General features: G+C 37.1%; 1 protein-coding gene across 1 annotated transcript in view; it reads right to left on the minus strand.

Annotated features, from left to right (window-relative positions):
- The window catches only part of LOC120625550 (glutamate synthase [NADH], amyloplastic), an 81,271-nt gene that overhangs the window by 40,395 nt on the left and 24,648 nt on the right, over positions 1-16,228 (minus strand). Inside the window, exons 4-11 of the mRNA XM_039892602.1 lie at positions 8,391-8,560; positions 4,944-5,029; positions 4,499-4,621; positions 3,689-3,798; positions 3,114-3,211; positions 2,373-2,624; positions 742-863; positions 388-510 (exon numbers count right to left, since the gene is read on the minus strand). Coding sequence (XP_039748536.1) covers positions 388-510; positions 742-863; positions 2,373-2,624; positions 3,114-3,211; positions 3,689-3,798; positions 4,499-4,621; positions 4,944-5,029; positions 8,391-8,560 — 1,084 coding nt within the window. The remainder of the gene's footprint in view (positions 1-387; positions 511-741; positions 864-2,372; positions 2,625-3,113; positions 3,212-3,688; positions 3,799-4,498; positions 4,622-4,943; positions 5,030-8,390; positions 8,561-16,228) is intronic.

The raw sequence follows: 16,228 nt of genomic DNA on the forward strand, positions 1-16,228 counted from the left end.
TGTCATTTTGTTAGTTGGATGATCCTGTCTGTGCGCAGTAATATAATTATATATAAACAAGGCAATGCCTAAATAGGTAACGCCCAAAATAAGGAGATTCCTAGGCATACATCTACTTTTCACCAAAATCACCTAAAAGTTGGTGAAACATTTTTTTCTATAGGCATGCTTTTGATTTAGACGATGACTACGTTTAGTGAAAACGGGCATGGGTCAAACGAGACTGGATTTTGTGGGACAAAAAAATAGGTTAATGAAACTTATAAACAGGTGAAAGAGAGGGCCATGGGATAGAGAAGGAAAGGGTCACACCGACGACAGCTTAAGATCTTAAGTCAAAGACGAAGTTGTTTCAGGAACATAAAATTGGATTTTCACTGCGCTTACCTGTTCCTGGAGCCACTGCGAGTGCGGTCGGCTTCGAGCGATCTCCAACTTCAGCTCCATGTCCTGAATGATCTTTTTACCCTCCGTGTCCACAAGCAACATGCGGCCGGGTTTCAGACGACTCTGTTTTAAGAAAACATATAGAAAATCATAAGTAGTTTCTTAACAAAAAGCGAGCAGAGCGTATTATATAAATACCTTTAGCATTTGCACGTAATTGTTAAGTAGTTTTCTGTATCGAAACAATAAAGCAAAGTTAACTGGCTCTTTTATTTGACCTTAAATCCAAGTGGTCGCAATAAAATGGTCAACGGAATTTGAAAATAAAAGCAGTAAGTAAGCAGTATACCATACCTTTAAAATGACCTTTTCAGGGTCAATGTCGTAGACTCCCACTTCGGAAGCCATGACGAGAATGTTTTCATTCGTGACGTAGAAACGAGACGGTCTTAGGCCGTTTCTATCCAGAATGGCACCTGGAAAAATATTATAATCGTTAATTCATACCAGACAGTTGTTGCCCGCGGATTCGAACGCGGTTTTTTGATTCTTATAAATCTTGCGACGGCTACCGGGATCTGTAGATTTTACTGCTCCATGGTAATAGATTATGTATCTCGATTCCAAAATTCAGTCAAATTGAAGTCAGTCAAAACATACATTCATCCACACAAACTTTAGCATTTATTATTTTAAGTAGGATACCAGGTGGTTTCTTTAAACTATCGACAGGGTTAAAATGTAAGTCAAAGAGGCTGCTAATTGGACTGCAGACAAATCTGTTCTAAAATTAATTTTTTTATTTAATTATTCAAAACTAAATTGCCAAATTTAAGTAGTGCTATTCAAATTCAAAAATTCTTTATTCATGTAGGCCTAAGACAGGTACGTATGAACCGTTCATACATATATGTTTACAAAATTGTAAGGGGATGGTGATAACTTCGTTCGCCAACTTAAAAGCTACGAGGGTTCCAAACGCGCCCTTGTCTAAGAAGAGCCCACAACAAACTTAGCCGGATAATAAAGTAATTCTGATAAAGGAGTTCGAAATCTTTATATATCAAGTAGATAATCTATAGTTGATAGTAATAAGCAAACCATCGACAAGCCGTTAAGCGCTTACTAGCATGAAGCAACCAAGAAAATGTATTTTCAATTTTATAATTTAAAAAAAAGCTTTGCAGGACATTCAAGAATACGCCCTACAAAGTGTCCCTCTTCGTCAATCAAGCTAAAGCGTAGGTTTTGAGCCTTTAACTACAGCAATTAACAACAACTCTGCTTGAAGGCAGAATAAGGCTGCCAGTCCACCGGAGCGGAGCGAGGCAGCGGAGCCGAGATTACGGACTGCGGATCGCAGTTGCGTACTGTGTCTGGTTCACTTAAGAGCAGCGGAGATTTTGTGCAATCCTACTGGTTAATATTTCTCCGTTTCTCGGCTCTGCTGCCTCGCTCCGCTCCGGTGGACTGGCAGCCTAAGCATGGCGGAATAAATAGTACTTCACCAGACAAGTTCTGCCACTAAACGCTCAATTTTAATTAAAGATTTGTTTCCAAAGAAATCAGAACCTTTCTTTTTTTATACAGAGAAAATGCCTGACGCATAGCACTCCGTTGGGGAAAACGGAGTAGTTATTTGGGACTTGCACCCACTAAAAACTCTGTGTGTCCCTCGATAGACATATAAGTGAGAGCACGGGGTTCATTTGCGTATTCACCGCACTCTCGCCAAGTTTTTGAGCCCCCAATGCATGGCGGGTCCCATCGTCAATGGCCTGATCGCTGCCGAATCCTCCAGAGGCGTGCACTACGGCACGCCACCTTCTTAGGCCTGTCATTAGTTGGGTGACAAACTACCCATCCGAATCAGAACCTGTGTATGAAAACTGGTAGGGCGATTAAAGTTTTGGTCTGGTTAATAAGAGCTTTTGGAAAAACCATAATATTATTTCTAGAAATAATAGATAGAGCTTTAAGCTTACCGATATATCGGCCATCAGTAAATGACACTAGAGCAGGGCCATCCCAGGGTTCCATAGCGCACGAAGCCCACTGATAGTAATCCCTCCTTTCTTTTGGCATGGTCGGATCGTTGTGCCAGGCTTCTGGCACCATGGTCATCACAGCTTCGGGTAACGTTCGATTTCCGCAATGTAGTAGAAATTCCAGCACACAATCTGCTGAACCAGAATCCGAGAGATTCGGTTCTACTACAGGGTAAAGCTTCTTCAAGTCTGTAAGAATAAAATTTGAGTCATTTTATTTTTTATTCCACTACAAGTTAGCCCGTAACTGCAGTCGCACCTGATAGTAAGTGATGATGCAGTTTAAGATGGTGACGGGGATAATTGATTTCGACGTGACGTCGTACCTAATGGCTAATGGCTTAGCGGCACGTCTTTGTCATAAGCCTGGCTGGTAATAAGCCACGGCTATAATCTCCCTCCCCACCAGACAAGATCAAAGAAAATTTATAAATAATAAATTACTAAATTGACTCTGCCTGGAATCAAACCCGAGGCCGCCAACTTTAAAATAAAGTGCACGCCGCTGCTTCAGTCATTTAATACATAATTGCGAAGTCTACTTCTCCGTTCGTACAAAACTTGATATCCCCCCAAAAATTTCATTTTCTGTATAATACGTGAAGATTTTCAAACAAAATAGGAACAAAGTGACAATAAATTTATGGTAAAAAATACGATATTATAAATTTGACTTACCCTCTCCAAAGAGCTCGCTCTTCATGACTCCCTCCCGAGCTTTCATGAGGTTCACATTACCTCGCAACGTATTTATTTCGCCATTGTGGGCAAGCACTCTGCAAAATCAGATTGATGAAATCTTTGGTATTTATTAGCAATTAAATGAATGAATGAATGCAGTTTTATTGCACACAAAACAAAAGTACAGAAGAAAAATGAGATTATACCAAACACAGCGTATAAATTAAGCGGAATTATCGCTAGGTAGCGATCTTTTCTAGGCAACCAATGGCGTGAAAAAACACAAGTAAAGAACAGAGGCAGGTGGTACATAAATACACATAAAAATAAAAATATATAATTTATATATATATATATAATATTGTATCAAAAAAAACCAAAAAGCTCGAGCGAAGACAAAAAAAAAAAACAGAAGAGTGAACTTTAGACGACTGAGAAAATAAGTATTTTAGTCAAGCCGTCTAAAAAAGTTAACGGATTTTGCAGTTGCTTATTGCAGTTGACAGCTCGTTTAGTTTTCTGGAATTGATGATTTCCGGAAGGGGTATCAACACTAGCCCAAATGTTGTTACCTTAAAGGGTGGGCACGTTCCCAGCTGGGGAAGGTGTTGGTAGAGAATCGAGTGTGCACTAACGCCAGATACGTCGTGAACGCTGGGTTGTTCAAATCCTTGAAGTATTCCTGCAGACCGATAAAGGTATTTCAATAATTTATAGCACACAATCCTCGACTGTTTTTAACCGACTTCCTTCAAAAAGCAGGTCAGAAATCGGTTGTTTATTTTCTTTTATGTGTTCGGAAATAACTAAGTAATTTATAGAGAGACTAGATGTGCCTGCGGCTTCGCCCGCATAATTTTGGGAGGCAGCTTACTGCTAGTCACATATAAGAGATTTTTTTCATAAACATTTTTTTATCTTACGCCATTTTTTTTTTTATTAAATAGTATACTATATTTCTCATTCTCTCAAGTTTCATGAAGATAGGTTCAGTAATTTTCACGTCAAAACGTAACAAACAAACTTAAATTGACATATATAATATTAGTAGGGATAGGGATTTACAAAATTCTATATTGTTCATTGCAAACTGATCTCATTTAAATATCATATAGATCTTATTATACTATGAAGCTTATATTGCTTTACTCTGCGAAAAATAATATGCACGATTACACAACATCACGTCTGTACAATGAAGGCGTATTCAGTGCATCGGGGTATACCTACTCACATTTTCATCAAAGTTAGTAAGTTAGTTGTAGCGCATAGTATTCAAGCTTCATTTATTTAACAATATATTCCCGAAATACAGATGTAGTCGCTTTTGTTTTTTCAAATACAATTATCTTGTGCACCAAATTATCTTTATTACTACTCACCCATAGTTGATTAGACGTCAGAAGCCCCTTGTACACCACAGTCCGCAAGGACAAACTGCAGATATAGAATCGGGCACCTGGCACCACAAGTTCATGGGATGCCCTTTTACGCAGCACAAATATCTGTGGACGCAAAACATCATTCCAAGTAACAGCCAACAAGCAAAAAAGGCGACAAGGATAGGGTATCATATGTATATCATACAGGGTTTGTTAATTTACGGTTGTAACGACGGGCGATGTTCCGGCGGGACTGCGCGCGGGGCAACGATCTGAAATGAAAGCTTCAAGAGTGCTTTGGGTCCTAATAAATGGAGGATACACATGGAGGAGTCTGAAATCGCAATTTGCACCCATTGCGAGTTCATACTCGGTTCGTACAAGATGGCATTAGATGGTAATGTGTTCCGGTTATGTGTTCATCTCGCTCCCATTCTGTTCTTACCTGACGCGCGAGTTGGTTTTCGTCGGCGATATCTCCGGTAACAAACACTTGTCGCATATATGGCTCCGAGTTACGAGCCACCTGACCTGAAAGCGAGCCAAATAAGGCAATTACATAATGTACTTTTGGGTCTACCCTATTGTACACACTAATCTAGGAAAATCGTAAATACTAAATGACAATGTTTGGAGGACCTGAGGATGTGTTGGCGCTTTGATGGTAATTATGGAAATGATTGTTCTAGCCCGAAACAAATTATTCTGAATAGCCCATTAAATTCACATTACATTCTTGATATTATGACCAATTTTACCATCTAAGCGTAAATAGAAAAAACAAATTTTAAAACTTGATATTGTAGTAAGATTATGAAATCTTTTAATAAAAAGGTTTGGTTTAAAAACTCCATTAAATTGATAAATCTTGGCCGGTTCACACAATTCCATCACAGATCTATTAAGTTCTCTCCAACGCTGGAATGGAATGGATGAAGTCATGCATATTATTCCAGGCATTTACAGTCGTTACCAAAAGTCTGTTACCAAGATTGGCAAGTTTGCACTTAGGATTGGGTGGCTTATTTGATATATTTAAATTGTACCAGGTGTCATCGGAGTTTATGTTCTCTTTCAATGCAGTGCATCGCTGGAATATAGCTGAACTAAAATTATGTGAACCGACCTTAAATCATAATCTTTAAGTACTGATTTCATTTGAACTGGTGCGGACTGCGTTTTTTAAAATTAACTAGTTACTTCGGGGCAAGTTATCGGAACGAGTTCAATTAATGCAGTCCTAAATTCCACAGTCCGCACCATTCGCTCAGTAAGGAATAATTCCATTCATTTGGACCGCTTCAATTTGTTACGATTGGCTCGGATACTTGTGATTGGCGATTGAATACGAACTGTAATAGACATGCACAAATAAATGAATATTCCTTGAAAATAATGGCACCACGTAAGGAAAATTCACTTCGAACAACAACAATTCCTTCAATTAGACACTGAGGGTTGTCTTTGAATCACTGCTATTAATTGTGGCACTTTAGCTTCAAATAGATTTATCTAAATCTGATGTTTATACTTTAAAATATAATCATCCAGGATGCTGCTTATCTGAATTGAATATTTATTTCAATTCGGAGTGAAGAGTTCCAGTTACATAAGTTGACTAAGCTCTATATTGGGTTTGACTTCATTTTTATTGTGTCTAAAACACAATTCTTTACCTGAATATCATGTAGCGTTAATGGTAAAGACCTAGTAGTTATATTATGTTTTGAAACACATAATTGATAACTTGGAGGCGCTAAATATTAATAGCGATGAAGTTGCCTTAAAACAGTGAAAGAGAAAACGTTGTACGCGGCAGGCCCTATACTGATTGCAAAACGTGATACTATACACCTGTACATGAAGACCTCGATCAGTTTAACATACAGAAGCGCCATTAAATGCCATCATCATATCTACCGGCCACTAGGCACGGCTCTCTTGCCACAATGAGGAGACGAGGCCGTGCTTCACCGCGCTGGTCCAGTGCATATCGGTGGACTCCACACACCTTTGAAAATATGCAGAATTTTCACGCATGCAGGTTACCTCACGATGTTTTCCTTCACCGTTGAAGCACCTGATATTTTAATTGCTCAGAACGTTAGAGGTTAAAAGATAGAGGTGGTTGCTGGGATTCAAACTCGGCCCCCGAAAATCAAGGCCAAGTCCTACTGACTGGGCTATCACCGCTTCGCTATTAAATGTAAAACGGTAATTTTCTTTTTTTTTAAATCCACCACAAGGTCCTTAGCTCCCTTGACTAACCGATCCCACCTGATGACAAGAGATCATTTAGACTAAGATAATAGCGGGCTAGCCCGTTAGGAGTATGCCATCCATTTCTACAGGGCATCGTACAAGAACGCTAAATGGCTTAAGGCCAGACCAGATAAAACACCAGAAACTAAAAATTCTCAAATTAGCCTGCCAAAGATATAAAACCGGGGCCCCTATATATAAAACCACATCACTATCTTCTGTAACAGGGAGTTCAACAAAAGCAGTTAGAAGTCTACAATGCCACGAATTTAAGGTCAGTTTAATTAAAGTTATCTAAGTTAGAAAGTATTATCGTAGCATGAAGTGAGTTTTCCCATGCGAAGTTTTCCACTTCAGAGTTTTAGAATTAAACAAACCGTGAGGTCAAGCATCGCAAGACCGCTGGGACCTGGGTCCGAGGACCGACTTAGGAATAGTGTACACTAGTGACCTGGAATGATATTCGCAAACACTCGCAAACTGCCCGTATATGCATATGCAAAGCTGGACAAATGTTCGGTGATATTATGTGCTATTGTAATAATTGGACAAATCAAAAAATTATATTCTCGATTGATCGTAACGGCTTCATACAATTTATATCTATTCCAAAAAAAAGAGTAAGGCCGCACTACAGAGGTGAAAATAATAACTGTGTTTTATATAATAATTAATATTTATAATGTTTTTTTCAATATACAATATTGGCACGATAAGACGCTAACAGAATCCTCATTCATTACTGTATGCAGTGTATTGTGTCCAAAAACAGTATAACCCACAGTTGACGCAGTATGGCGCCAGGAATATATCCTTACTTTGTATAACACATTGTATACTTTAAAAGCCGTTACGAACAATTTAAAATATTTCCATTTAACGTTAACAGAAACAACTATGAGAGTCTACAAAAACAATGAGTCTGCATAATTTAACATTAATTGAATGTCTCTATATAGTTAGCAACACAGAAATGTATCCGTAAAATTTACATTTAATCTTTTGGCACAGTATTAAAAATTTAAGACACCTAAGCCTCACAGATAAATGGAAAAAGATAGACAGAAACTAGTACTAAATTAAAAATTAAAATTAGAGTAGCCAATTGCACTACCAACAGTGTCCACAAATGTGACTCCAGAGTTGAGTTAATCCTTACTGAATATTATAAATGTGAAAGTTTGTTTATTGGTTTGTCCTTCTTTCAAGCCCCTAACTAAGCAGCCAATCAACTTGATTTTTGGTATAGAGTTAGTTGAAATGACTCAGCGTAACACAGGCTTTTATCCCAGAAAAACGAACGAATTTTTGAAAAACCGCAATAAACGTGGTCGAATAACGCGGGCTACAGCTAGTGCAAAATAAGTAGCGTTGTCAAATCATAAGTTTGATCGTCCATATAAAATTATAGGTTAATGTCTCACGCCAATGCAACGTTTGTTTTCTTTAACCAAAGACACCTTAGTGCTAATAAGGTGTTACGACGTAAAATGACAGATACTATTACAGCTGCCCCACTTAAAACTTTATAGTCTCTGTCTATCTTTTCTCTATAGTCTGTGTAGAGCCCATACTAGCCTCTAATGCTGAATGAACATAAAGAGAGCTTTAATTTAGTATGTTTTCTTACCGATACTGGCGTTATTGGTTGGGACAGTCCTCCAGCAGATCACAGTAAGGTTGAGGCTTTCAGCCAGTTCCTTGAATTTCTTCTCTATTTCCTGATGATGGAGCTTGTCCAGGAAGAAGATGCCCGTGGCATATTGACCAAACGGTGGTAGATCGATTTGGTGGCTGTCTCTGTGAAGAAAAAATAAGAAATTATAAGTTACCACGATGGTCCAAGCAAGGTTTTATCTTTATTAGGAGTAAAAAGCATTATAGCCAAGGAGGCGAGCTTAAATAATGACCTCAAACTCGAAGATATTATCAGATATTTGTGATAAAATACTGAAGTGTGATAAAATACTTAAGTACTCTTACTCATATTTAAGTATGTTTTAGTATATATTAGTTTATTATTTTTAATATTTATTATTATTAGTATTTTATGTGTGTAATCTTGATAAGTATTAGTGTGTAATTGTTCGTAAGTATGTATATAATAATAATACAATCGGTTTCCCTTGGTTTTCCTAATCCTAAGGTTGCCTGGAAGAGATCGCTACTAAGCGATAAGGCCGCCCTTTGTATCCTACTTTTAAGTTTATTTTTGTTGTGTCCATTGTTCTTTTTTACTATTTGTGGTGTATAAATAAAGTGTATAAATAAAATAAATAAATAAAGAGCGGTACCAAAAGCTAACAAGCTCTCAGGCGATACTTAAAAGAACTTTAAGCACCGATCAACTTGATTTTTGACATAGTCTCCCCGTCCTATCAACTAGAAAAGACAAAGAGTAACATAGGCTATTTTTGCTACAGAATCCATAAAAAACAAAGACGAAAAACGCGAGTAAAAACATTAGGGGTTGCACCAAAATAAGATATGAACTCTACAGCTGAGAGCTGTAAAGGTTAGACGAAAAGGTCAAATGTTTAATAAAAGTACCCATATTACCAAACTTTCGTGGGAGCAATCACAATAGGGTATGTTTTTTTATTCCTAAAATGAACCGTAATGCTAGGCGTTACTTTGTGGAAATCCATAATATATTATGAAAATTAAGCTTCATTTGCTAGACTCCGCGAACCGCAGCAGAATCTGTTTGGTGTAATTTATAATTTCTTCAATCCGTATACTCCTTACCAAATAGATCCTCGGCAATGTACCCTCTACGCACGTTTCGCTCCGAAAACGGGGCATCCTCAGGAGATGTGCACTTTACAATTAATAATTTTTACGTGAATTATTCATTGTAAAGTCAACATCTCCTTTTTTGTCTTTGTAGTTTGGAGGGGAGAATCCTCATGGACATCCCTATGGATAGTGTCGGACTTCTACAGACTAAAACGCCTCCTGCCTTCTACACGTTAGTGTACCTGCCTTTTGGCCTACCACTAACGTCGGTGTGCTTTTACGTTCCCTCTCTTTCGTCACTTTCCTTTACTTTAATTTTCTCTTCCATGTATTTTTTAATATATTCCCATTTGTCTGATGACTATAGCATTATTGAGGTTAGGTTTTATGTCTTTATTTTACTTAAGTCAACATCTCCTGTAAAACGGTAAACGCGGCATTGGTCGGCCCCAAGCGACTAAGGACTTGCCTAGAAAATGCCTATCTCACGGATGACGGTTTTAGTGTGTAGACAACTTTAATGATTTATTGTAACACTTCAGTAAATGATTAGTCGCTGTGGTCAACTACACGATTCCTATTAAGTTACAATACTACCCGGGACACTGTGGTCAATAGCAAGGTCGTGTCCGAGTAGTGTTTGAAGGTTATGGTCGTAATACGGTCGGGTGGCAGTATCTATCACAAAAAACTGAACTCAAGAAGTTTCTTCAGCTTTATTTACGAGGCTAGTTAAAAATATCTAAGATGAGATGTCCTTTGCATATTACTTAATAGGAGAACGATTTCATGTTGTTGACAGCCCTCCCGCGTTCTTCACCGAGATAGAGTTGCTCACGAAGTCATTAAAGTTTAGGTTACCGAAGTTAAGTACACAAGCAATTTAACTGTTATTTGATGGGCACTGCATAGTGACTATTTTATTCAGCCGAGATAACTAGACAGACTGTTAGTTTTTCTTTAATCTAATAAATAAAATAAATTAATCTAATCCAAAATCTTAGATGTCAGATTTAATTTAGCTAGCTTTATTTACAGAAAAACAAAATATATTCTATATAGATAATTATTTAACATAGATTCATTATTAATTTTGGTCGTAAACGATTGCAACGGTTGCCATACATAAATCTATTGCAGATTCCGTAATAGCAGCAGTCATATTATATGCGCGCGCAGTATGATGACGTCACGGCTGAAACGGCTTTTATTGACCAATACGGAGCGGGTAAGAGGCAACAGCATATCAATCTTCAGCAGACATAACGTACTGTCATATCAACCACTACTCATACTCATAAAATCGGTTGACGACAGGTTCGCCAAGGTGACACTGTAGGAAAACTACTAGCCTAGATATTAGGAAGATTCAAGACTTTTTTTTTGAGAGAAGGTATGTAGACTATTTTTTAGCGTACGCTCCGTATAATATTGATCCGATGTTGTACGAGGCGACTAAGGGACCAAACCAATCCGTCTACTGCTATCACCAACCCGTCTTACCAGCGTAGTGATTATGGGCTAACCCTCCCTTTGGGAGAGGCCTTTAGTCCAGCAGTGGAAGAGTTATAGCGAAAAAAAATAAACCGTCTTTGCACGCTAAATGTTTGTTAAGTTTTTATTTTTTTTTATTTTAATTAGATAAGCGAAATATAATACTAATACATAAGCTTAGCTAATAAATTTGATTGCATTTCTTTCATTCTTACTTTGTAGTCGTTGCAGTTATCATATATTTTGACGACCTCCGTAGCGCAGTGATTTTAAGTGAGAAGTCCTGGGTTCTTTCCCCGGCAGAGGATTTGGGTATTTAAAATTTCTGAATTTTGTCCGGTCTGGTGGGACGCTTCAGCCGTGGCTAGTTACCACCCTACCGACAAAGACGAGCCGCTAAGCGATTTAGCGTTTCGATACGATGTCGCGTGGAAACTATTAGGCCGTTATCATCTTGGATCATCACTTGCCAGCAGGTGAGATTGCAGTCAAAGACTAACTTGAAATGGAATAAAAAAAACAATCCCCCGTGAATCTGCCTAAAGCTAAGTATATGTTACTTCGAAATAACTTATCTCACTAATTTTGGAACTGAACGGACTTCGGCGGAACTTCTGTTTCATAACGACGCGTGACACGAGCGTTGTAATTTTTTTTAATCTAAATACCAAAACCCACACAGCATTTGTTTATGGTATTTTGGTATTCATTGGTGAGTCTTATATTTTTTATTAATATTTTTTCATGTAAATTCTTTTTTTTTGCTTGTCTGCGACTAGTCATATTATAAGCAGATGTGTTAAGTGAGGTTTCACCATTCGAGTGCACCTTTGGTTCCCCTTCTCACAGTCACCTTCGTTATTGTACCACTAGCGATGGAAAAATCCTCGTCTCACAAGTCGTGACGTCATGTGATAAGAAAAATTACTTATGATGCGTGTGAGTGTGCAAGCACTTTTGCTATCACGCGTCATTTGATCAAAAGGAGAGCCGTCCTTTGATCAGCTGTCGCCTCGTTAGATGATTGGATACTACGAAAAGGGGATTCGTTGCAATCATACATAAAGATGCCGATGCCGACTAAAGCTGAGTTAGCTTTATTGTTTTTTGAACTCTGAATGAATGTTTGCATTAAAGTACGTAATTTTCAGATTCAGTTTACTAATTAAACCTTTAAAAACCCTCGACTTTCAATAATGTGTATATAAGTGTATGACTTTAAATAAATATGTTCATCAAACATTGGTTAGAACATTTCCGACTAATATTCACCTTTCAAAAAAAAAAAAAAAATAGGCACGGTTTCCGTCACCGTCAATCTTAAGATTACCATTGCGACAAGTGATTATTCATTGCATAAAATGCATATGCTTAGCTCCGAAAAGTTAGAGGATCCGGATGCCGAGAATCATATTATATTTCTATCGTGTTATTACCTTCCAAGTGAGATAGCTGTTAAATGCAGAAAAGATTTTCCAAATTTGATGAGTAGTTTCTAAAAAGTACTATATTAGGTGCGTACTTTGTATTAGAATAATTTTCATAAATTTCCTGGAATGTTGCTATCACCAAAATAAACGAAGAATTCCACTAATCACATGTCTTAGCTTGAAATGGACAATGATAGTGTAGCTATGACGTCTAATGGGATAAACATACTGACATTGTGTATTTGTGTGATTGTTTGAGTGCAATCTACTACCAAGAATTAACAATTCTTTAGTCAGAATATGAAGATATGGTTTTTAAATGATTGTATGAAAGAACAATGATCAGACAGACAGACACACACACACACACACACACACACACACACACACACACATATGCGTACACATGAGATATATTCCCTTAACTCAATACATGTGTCGCTAATCTGTAACACATATCGCACATGGTCCGATCTATGTATACTACGGAATGCGCTGGCGCACCGCCAGTGTGGGTGACAGCGACCAACGCCGGTGGACCGATCGGGATGTTTACTAAATACTGGTTCTGGCGGACGCTGAACTTGCTAACGGTAAATAAGCATAAATAGATCGGATTTGTTTTATCACTTTTTCTTTCTAAATCCTACTGGTAAGTAGTTCTAGAGATTAGCGTGCTCAAAGCAACAAACAAAATTAACTTTTTAGCTTTTAGTATATTCGAAGGTATAGCCCGCTGCCCGAGACATCCTCACGATGAATTTTAGGCGTAGATTTGAGTAAAACTATCTTAACTGATGTATATGCTTTAAAATAAACCTATTTTCTGAATTTCAGGCTATATTACCTTTTATAATGACTGTTTTGCTATTTCAACGCGTGAAACGCGGAGCACAGCTAGTGGTTTATACATACGGTCTCAAAACCACTTTTAAATTCCTTGAACTCAATGTAAACCACTGAACTTTTCTAGAACATTGCGTGTAACATATAAATAAAATATTAAAGCCCTCATTAAAGTTCATAGAAACTTTGATAACCTAAAATACATAAGGTCACCCTTAAGCTTTCTCAAGTTTATAGGAGGTATAACTAGCAGTCCCTCGCGAATTTGTCTGCGTAAAAGTCAACCTTCAAAGATAGACATAATATTTTTTTTTGAACTTTTAAACGGAAACTGGGCATACATAATTTTACCGAATCTGACCGTTTACGCAACGCACGCAACGGAATCTCTCAAAAGAAAAAAAAACCCGATTTTGAAACTTTCTTCGTCTTAGAGTCATGATTAATAGCCTATCGCCTTCATCGATACATGGGCTATCCAACACCTAAAGAACTTTTGAAATCGCGTTCAAGTAATCAAACAAACAAACAAAAATACTCTTCAGCTTTAAATATAAGGAAGAAGGTGTTAATCCTCATGCGCCTGTAATGACACCGGCAAACACGCCCTTCATACCGGAACACTGAAATGCTGATTGGCGGCATTCAAAAGCATCGAATTAGCGCTTCCACGTGCTCTGACACAAAAGGTACTACTGTTCGGGGTACGGAACATTTTGCGCGCAAGTTCCACTCGCGCTCTTCATAAGCACCAACATAAAACAGCAACGTGCAACAATGTTTATTTATAGCATTGTAGCGCCATATCGAAAATAGCAGTCCTGTGAGTCCAAAGGTCAGAGTTGAGCAAAATCATTTTTCAATACTATAAGCTATGTATATCTTAACTAGCTGTGACCGCGGTTTTACACGCATTCGATTGAAAAAGTAAAAGGAAGCGATGATAACCTTGTCGTTATATTTTTAATGCACGGGTATCTAATGCTGCATTCGTCTTGAGACGCCCGTAAACCACTTGGCTAATCTCAGGATTCTAGATGCAGAGCTTAAAAATAAGAACAAAAATAGAATGATTTTAAGATTATATTACAACCAGGGGGTAATGGGTTGTAATAAAATATACAAATCTAAATAATAATCCTAAAATCAGTCTATTTTTGTTCTATAATTAGCGCGTTAAAACAGACAAACTCTACAAATGTGTAAAATAAATAAAATATTATAAATAATTAATTCTAACCAATGTATAGTCAAAATAACGTTTTTAATGACGTCAAGTTCTATAAGGTCAATTATTGTAAATCTGTTTTAGAGAAGAGATGAGATTAATGAGACTAACAAACCGACATATTGTTGTAGATAATGATCTTTGTTCGCTTACTTATATTGGAATTCTTCATCGAAAAATGTTGAAAACATTATTAAAACGTCGTAAACATCAAATATTTCAACATAGTATCGAAATGTTTGTTTTAATTTACATAATTAAGTTTTTTCTCATACGCCTAATTCGTACCGAGGTCCGTTGATCCGACTGATAAAGAACCGTTCAATACCTCGTTTTTATTACGTTTCGTTGACTACATATTTAAAAAAAATCTTGTATACATGTAAGCGATGCTTTTAATTGAATATTTTAATATCATCATAATCCCTTTACCGGCCCACTACAGCGCACGGGTCTCGTCTCAGAATGAGAAAGCTCTAAACATGCAGATATGTATCCTTCACCGTTAAAGCAAGCAAGTTAAGCCTTCATCGAACATCTGTTGATTTGAAGCTCGATCAAAGGCTTAGCAAAGTCGACGCGTTTGATATCATGGTAAACGCCGACATAATATAGCTAGTGTCGATACGTCTACAGTGTATGTATAGTCTACGAAGATCCCGTACTACTGAGGCAAGTAAGGTCCCCCCGACACAACTTACCGCATGATGGAGATATCTAGACGTCTTCGTCTGGTGCTTCTATGACTTATCCTTACTCTGTGGTTCATATATAGCTCAACCTATTGCATTGCCTTGGCTGGTAATTACATTTCATAGACATTTGACAGTAATAACTCAAAGTAAAAAAAACATTTAATCAGATTTGGCTCTTGCGCTCTGTCTGATTCATGGATGTGGGATATAAAGCTGGGATTACTACGTGGGTGGACTGGCATAATGGTAGCCAATTTACGAGTGTGTATCGAAGTTAATTACATAGTTCCTGTACTTGTTACTCAGAAAAGAAGCCAAATGTACGTATGGTGTATTTTGATAAGAATTTTCGTCGACTACATAATTTTGTGTGTGGCTGTGAGAATGAAAACAAGGATTTTTCATTTTGAGTATTTACTATTTTTTTTTTTTTTTTTTAAAAGAATCCACCCAGGTTAAATTAACAACCTACTCAACTTACGAGTATATCCACAAATAAAACACAATGTTATACTTGATATAAAAAGAACTGGGTACCTATTGCTGGGTTAAACAGTATATATTGTGATTTTTCTAGTGATTACTAGCTATATATACTACACATACTAGCTTAATTTGCTATTCTCTGCGTAAAGCAGGAGAATCTGTATGGTGTCATTTATAATTTTTTCAATCCTTATACTCCACACCAAACTGATCTTCGGCAATGTAACTTCTACGCACGTTTCGCTCCGAAACCAGAGCATCCTCGGGTAATGTTGACTTTACAATGAATAATTGTTAGGAATAAATTATAAATTAAAATTATTAGAATATAATTAGAATAAAACAAAATATTTATTATTAATATTATTACTTATTATGGAGAGCATATAAATTTGGAATGATTAGCTTATTTGATGGGAAAATACTCTCTTGGTTTAACATAACAGTAAATTTATCCACGTGCACCGTACGTGATGTTATATGGGTGCTATAATATAACCATAATATACTTGCATTACTTTATCTACAAGTGCATAATATTACATTTCAA

The sequence above is a fragment of the Pararge aegeria genome, chromosome 8 (assembly GCF_905163445.1).
Source record: "Pararge aegeria chromosome 8, ilParAegt1.1, whole genome shotgun sequence".
Classification (NCBI taxonomy): Eukaryota; Metazoa; Arthropoda; class Insecta; order Lepidoptera; family Nymphalidae; genus Pararge; species Pararge aegeria.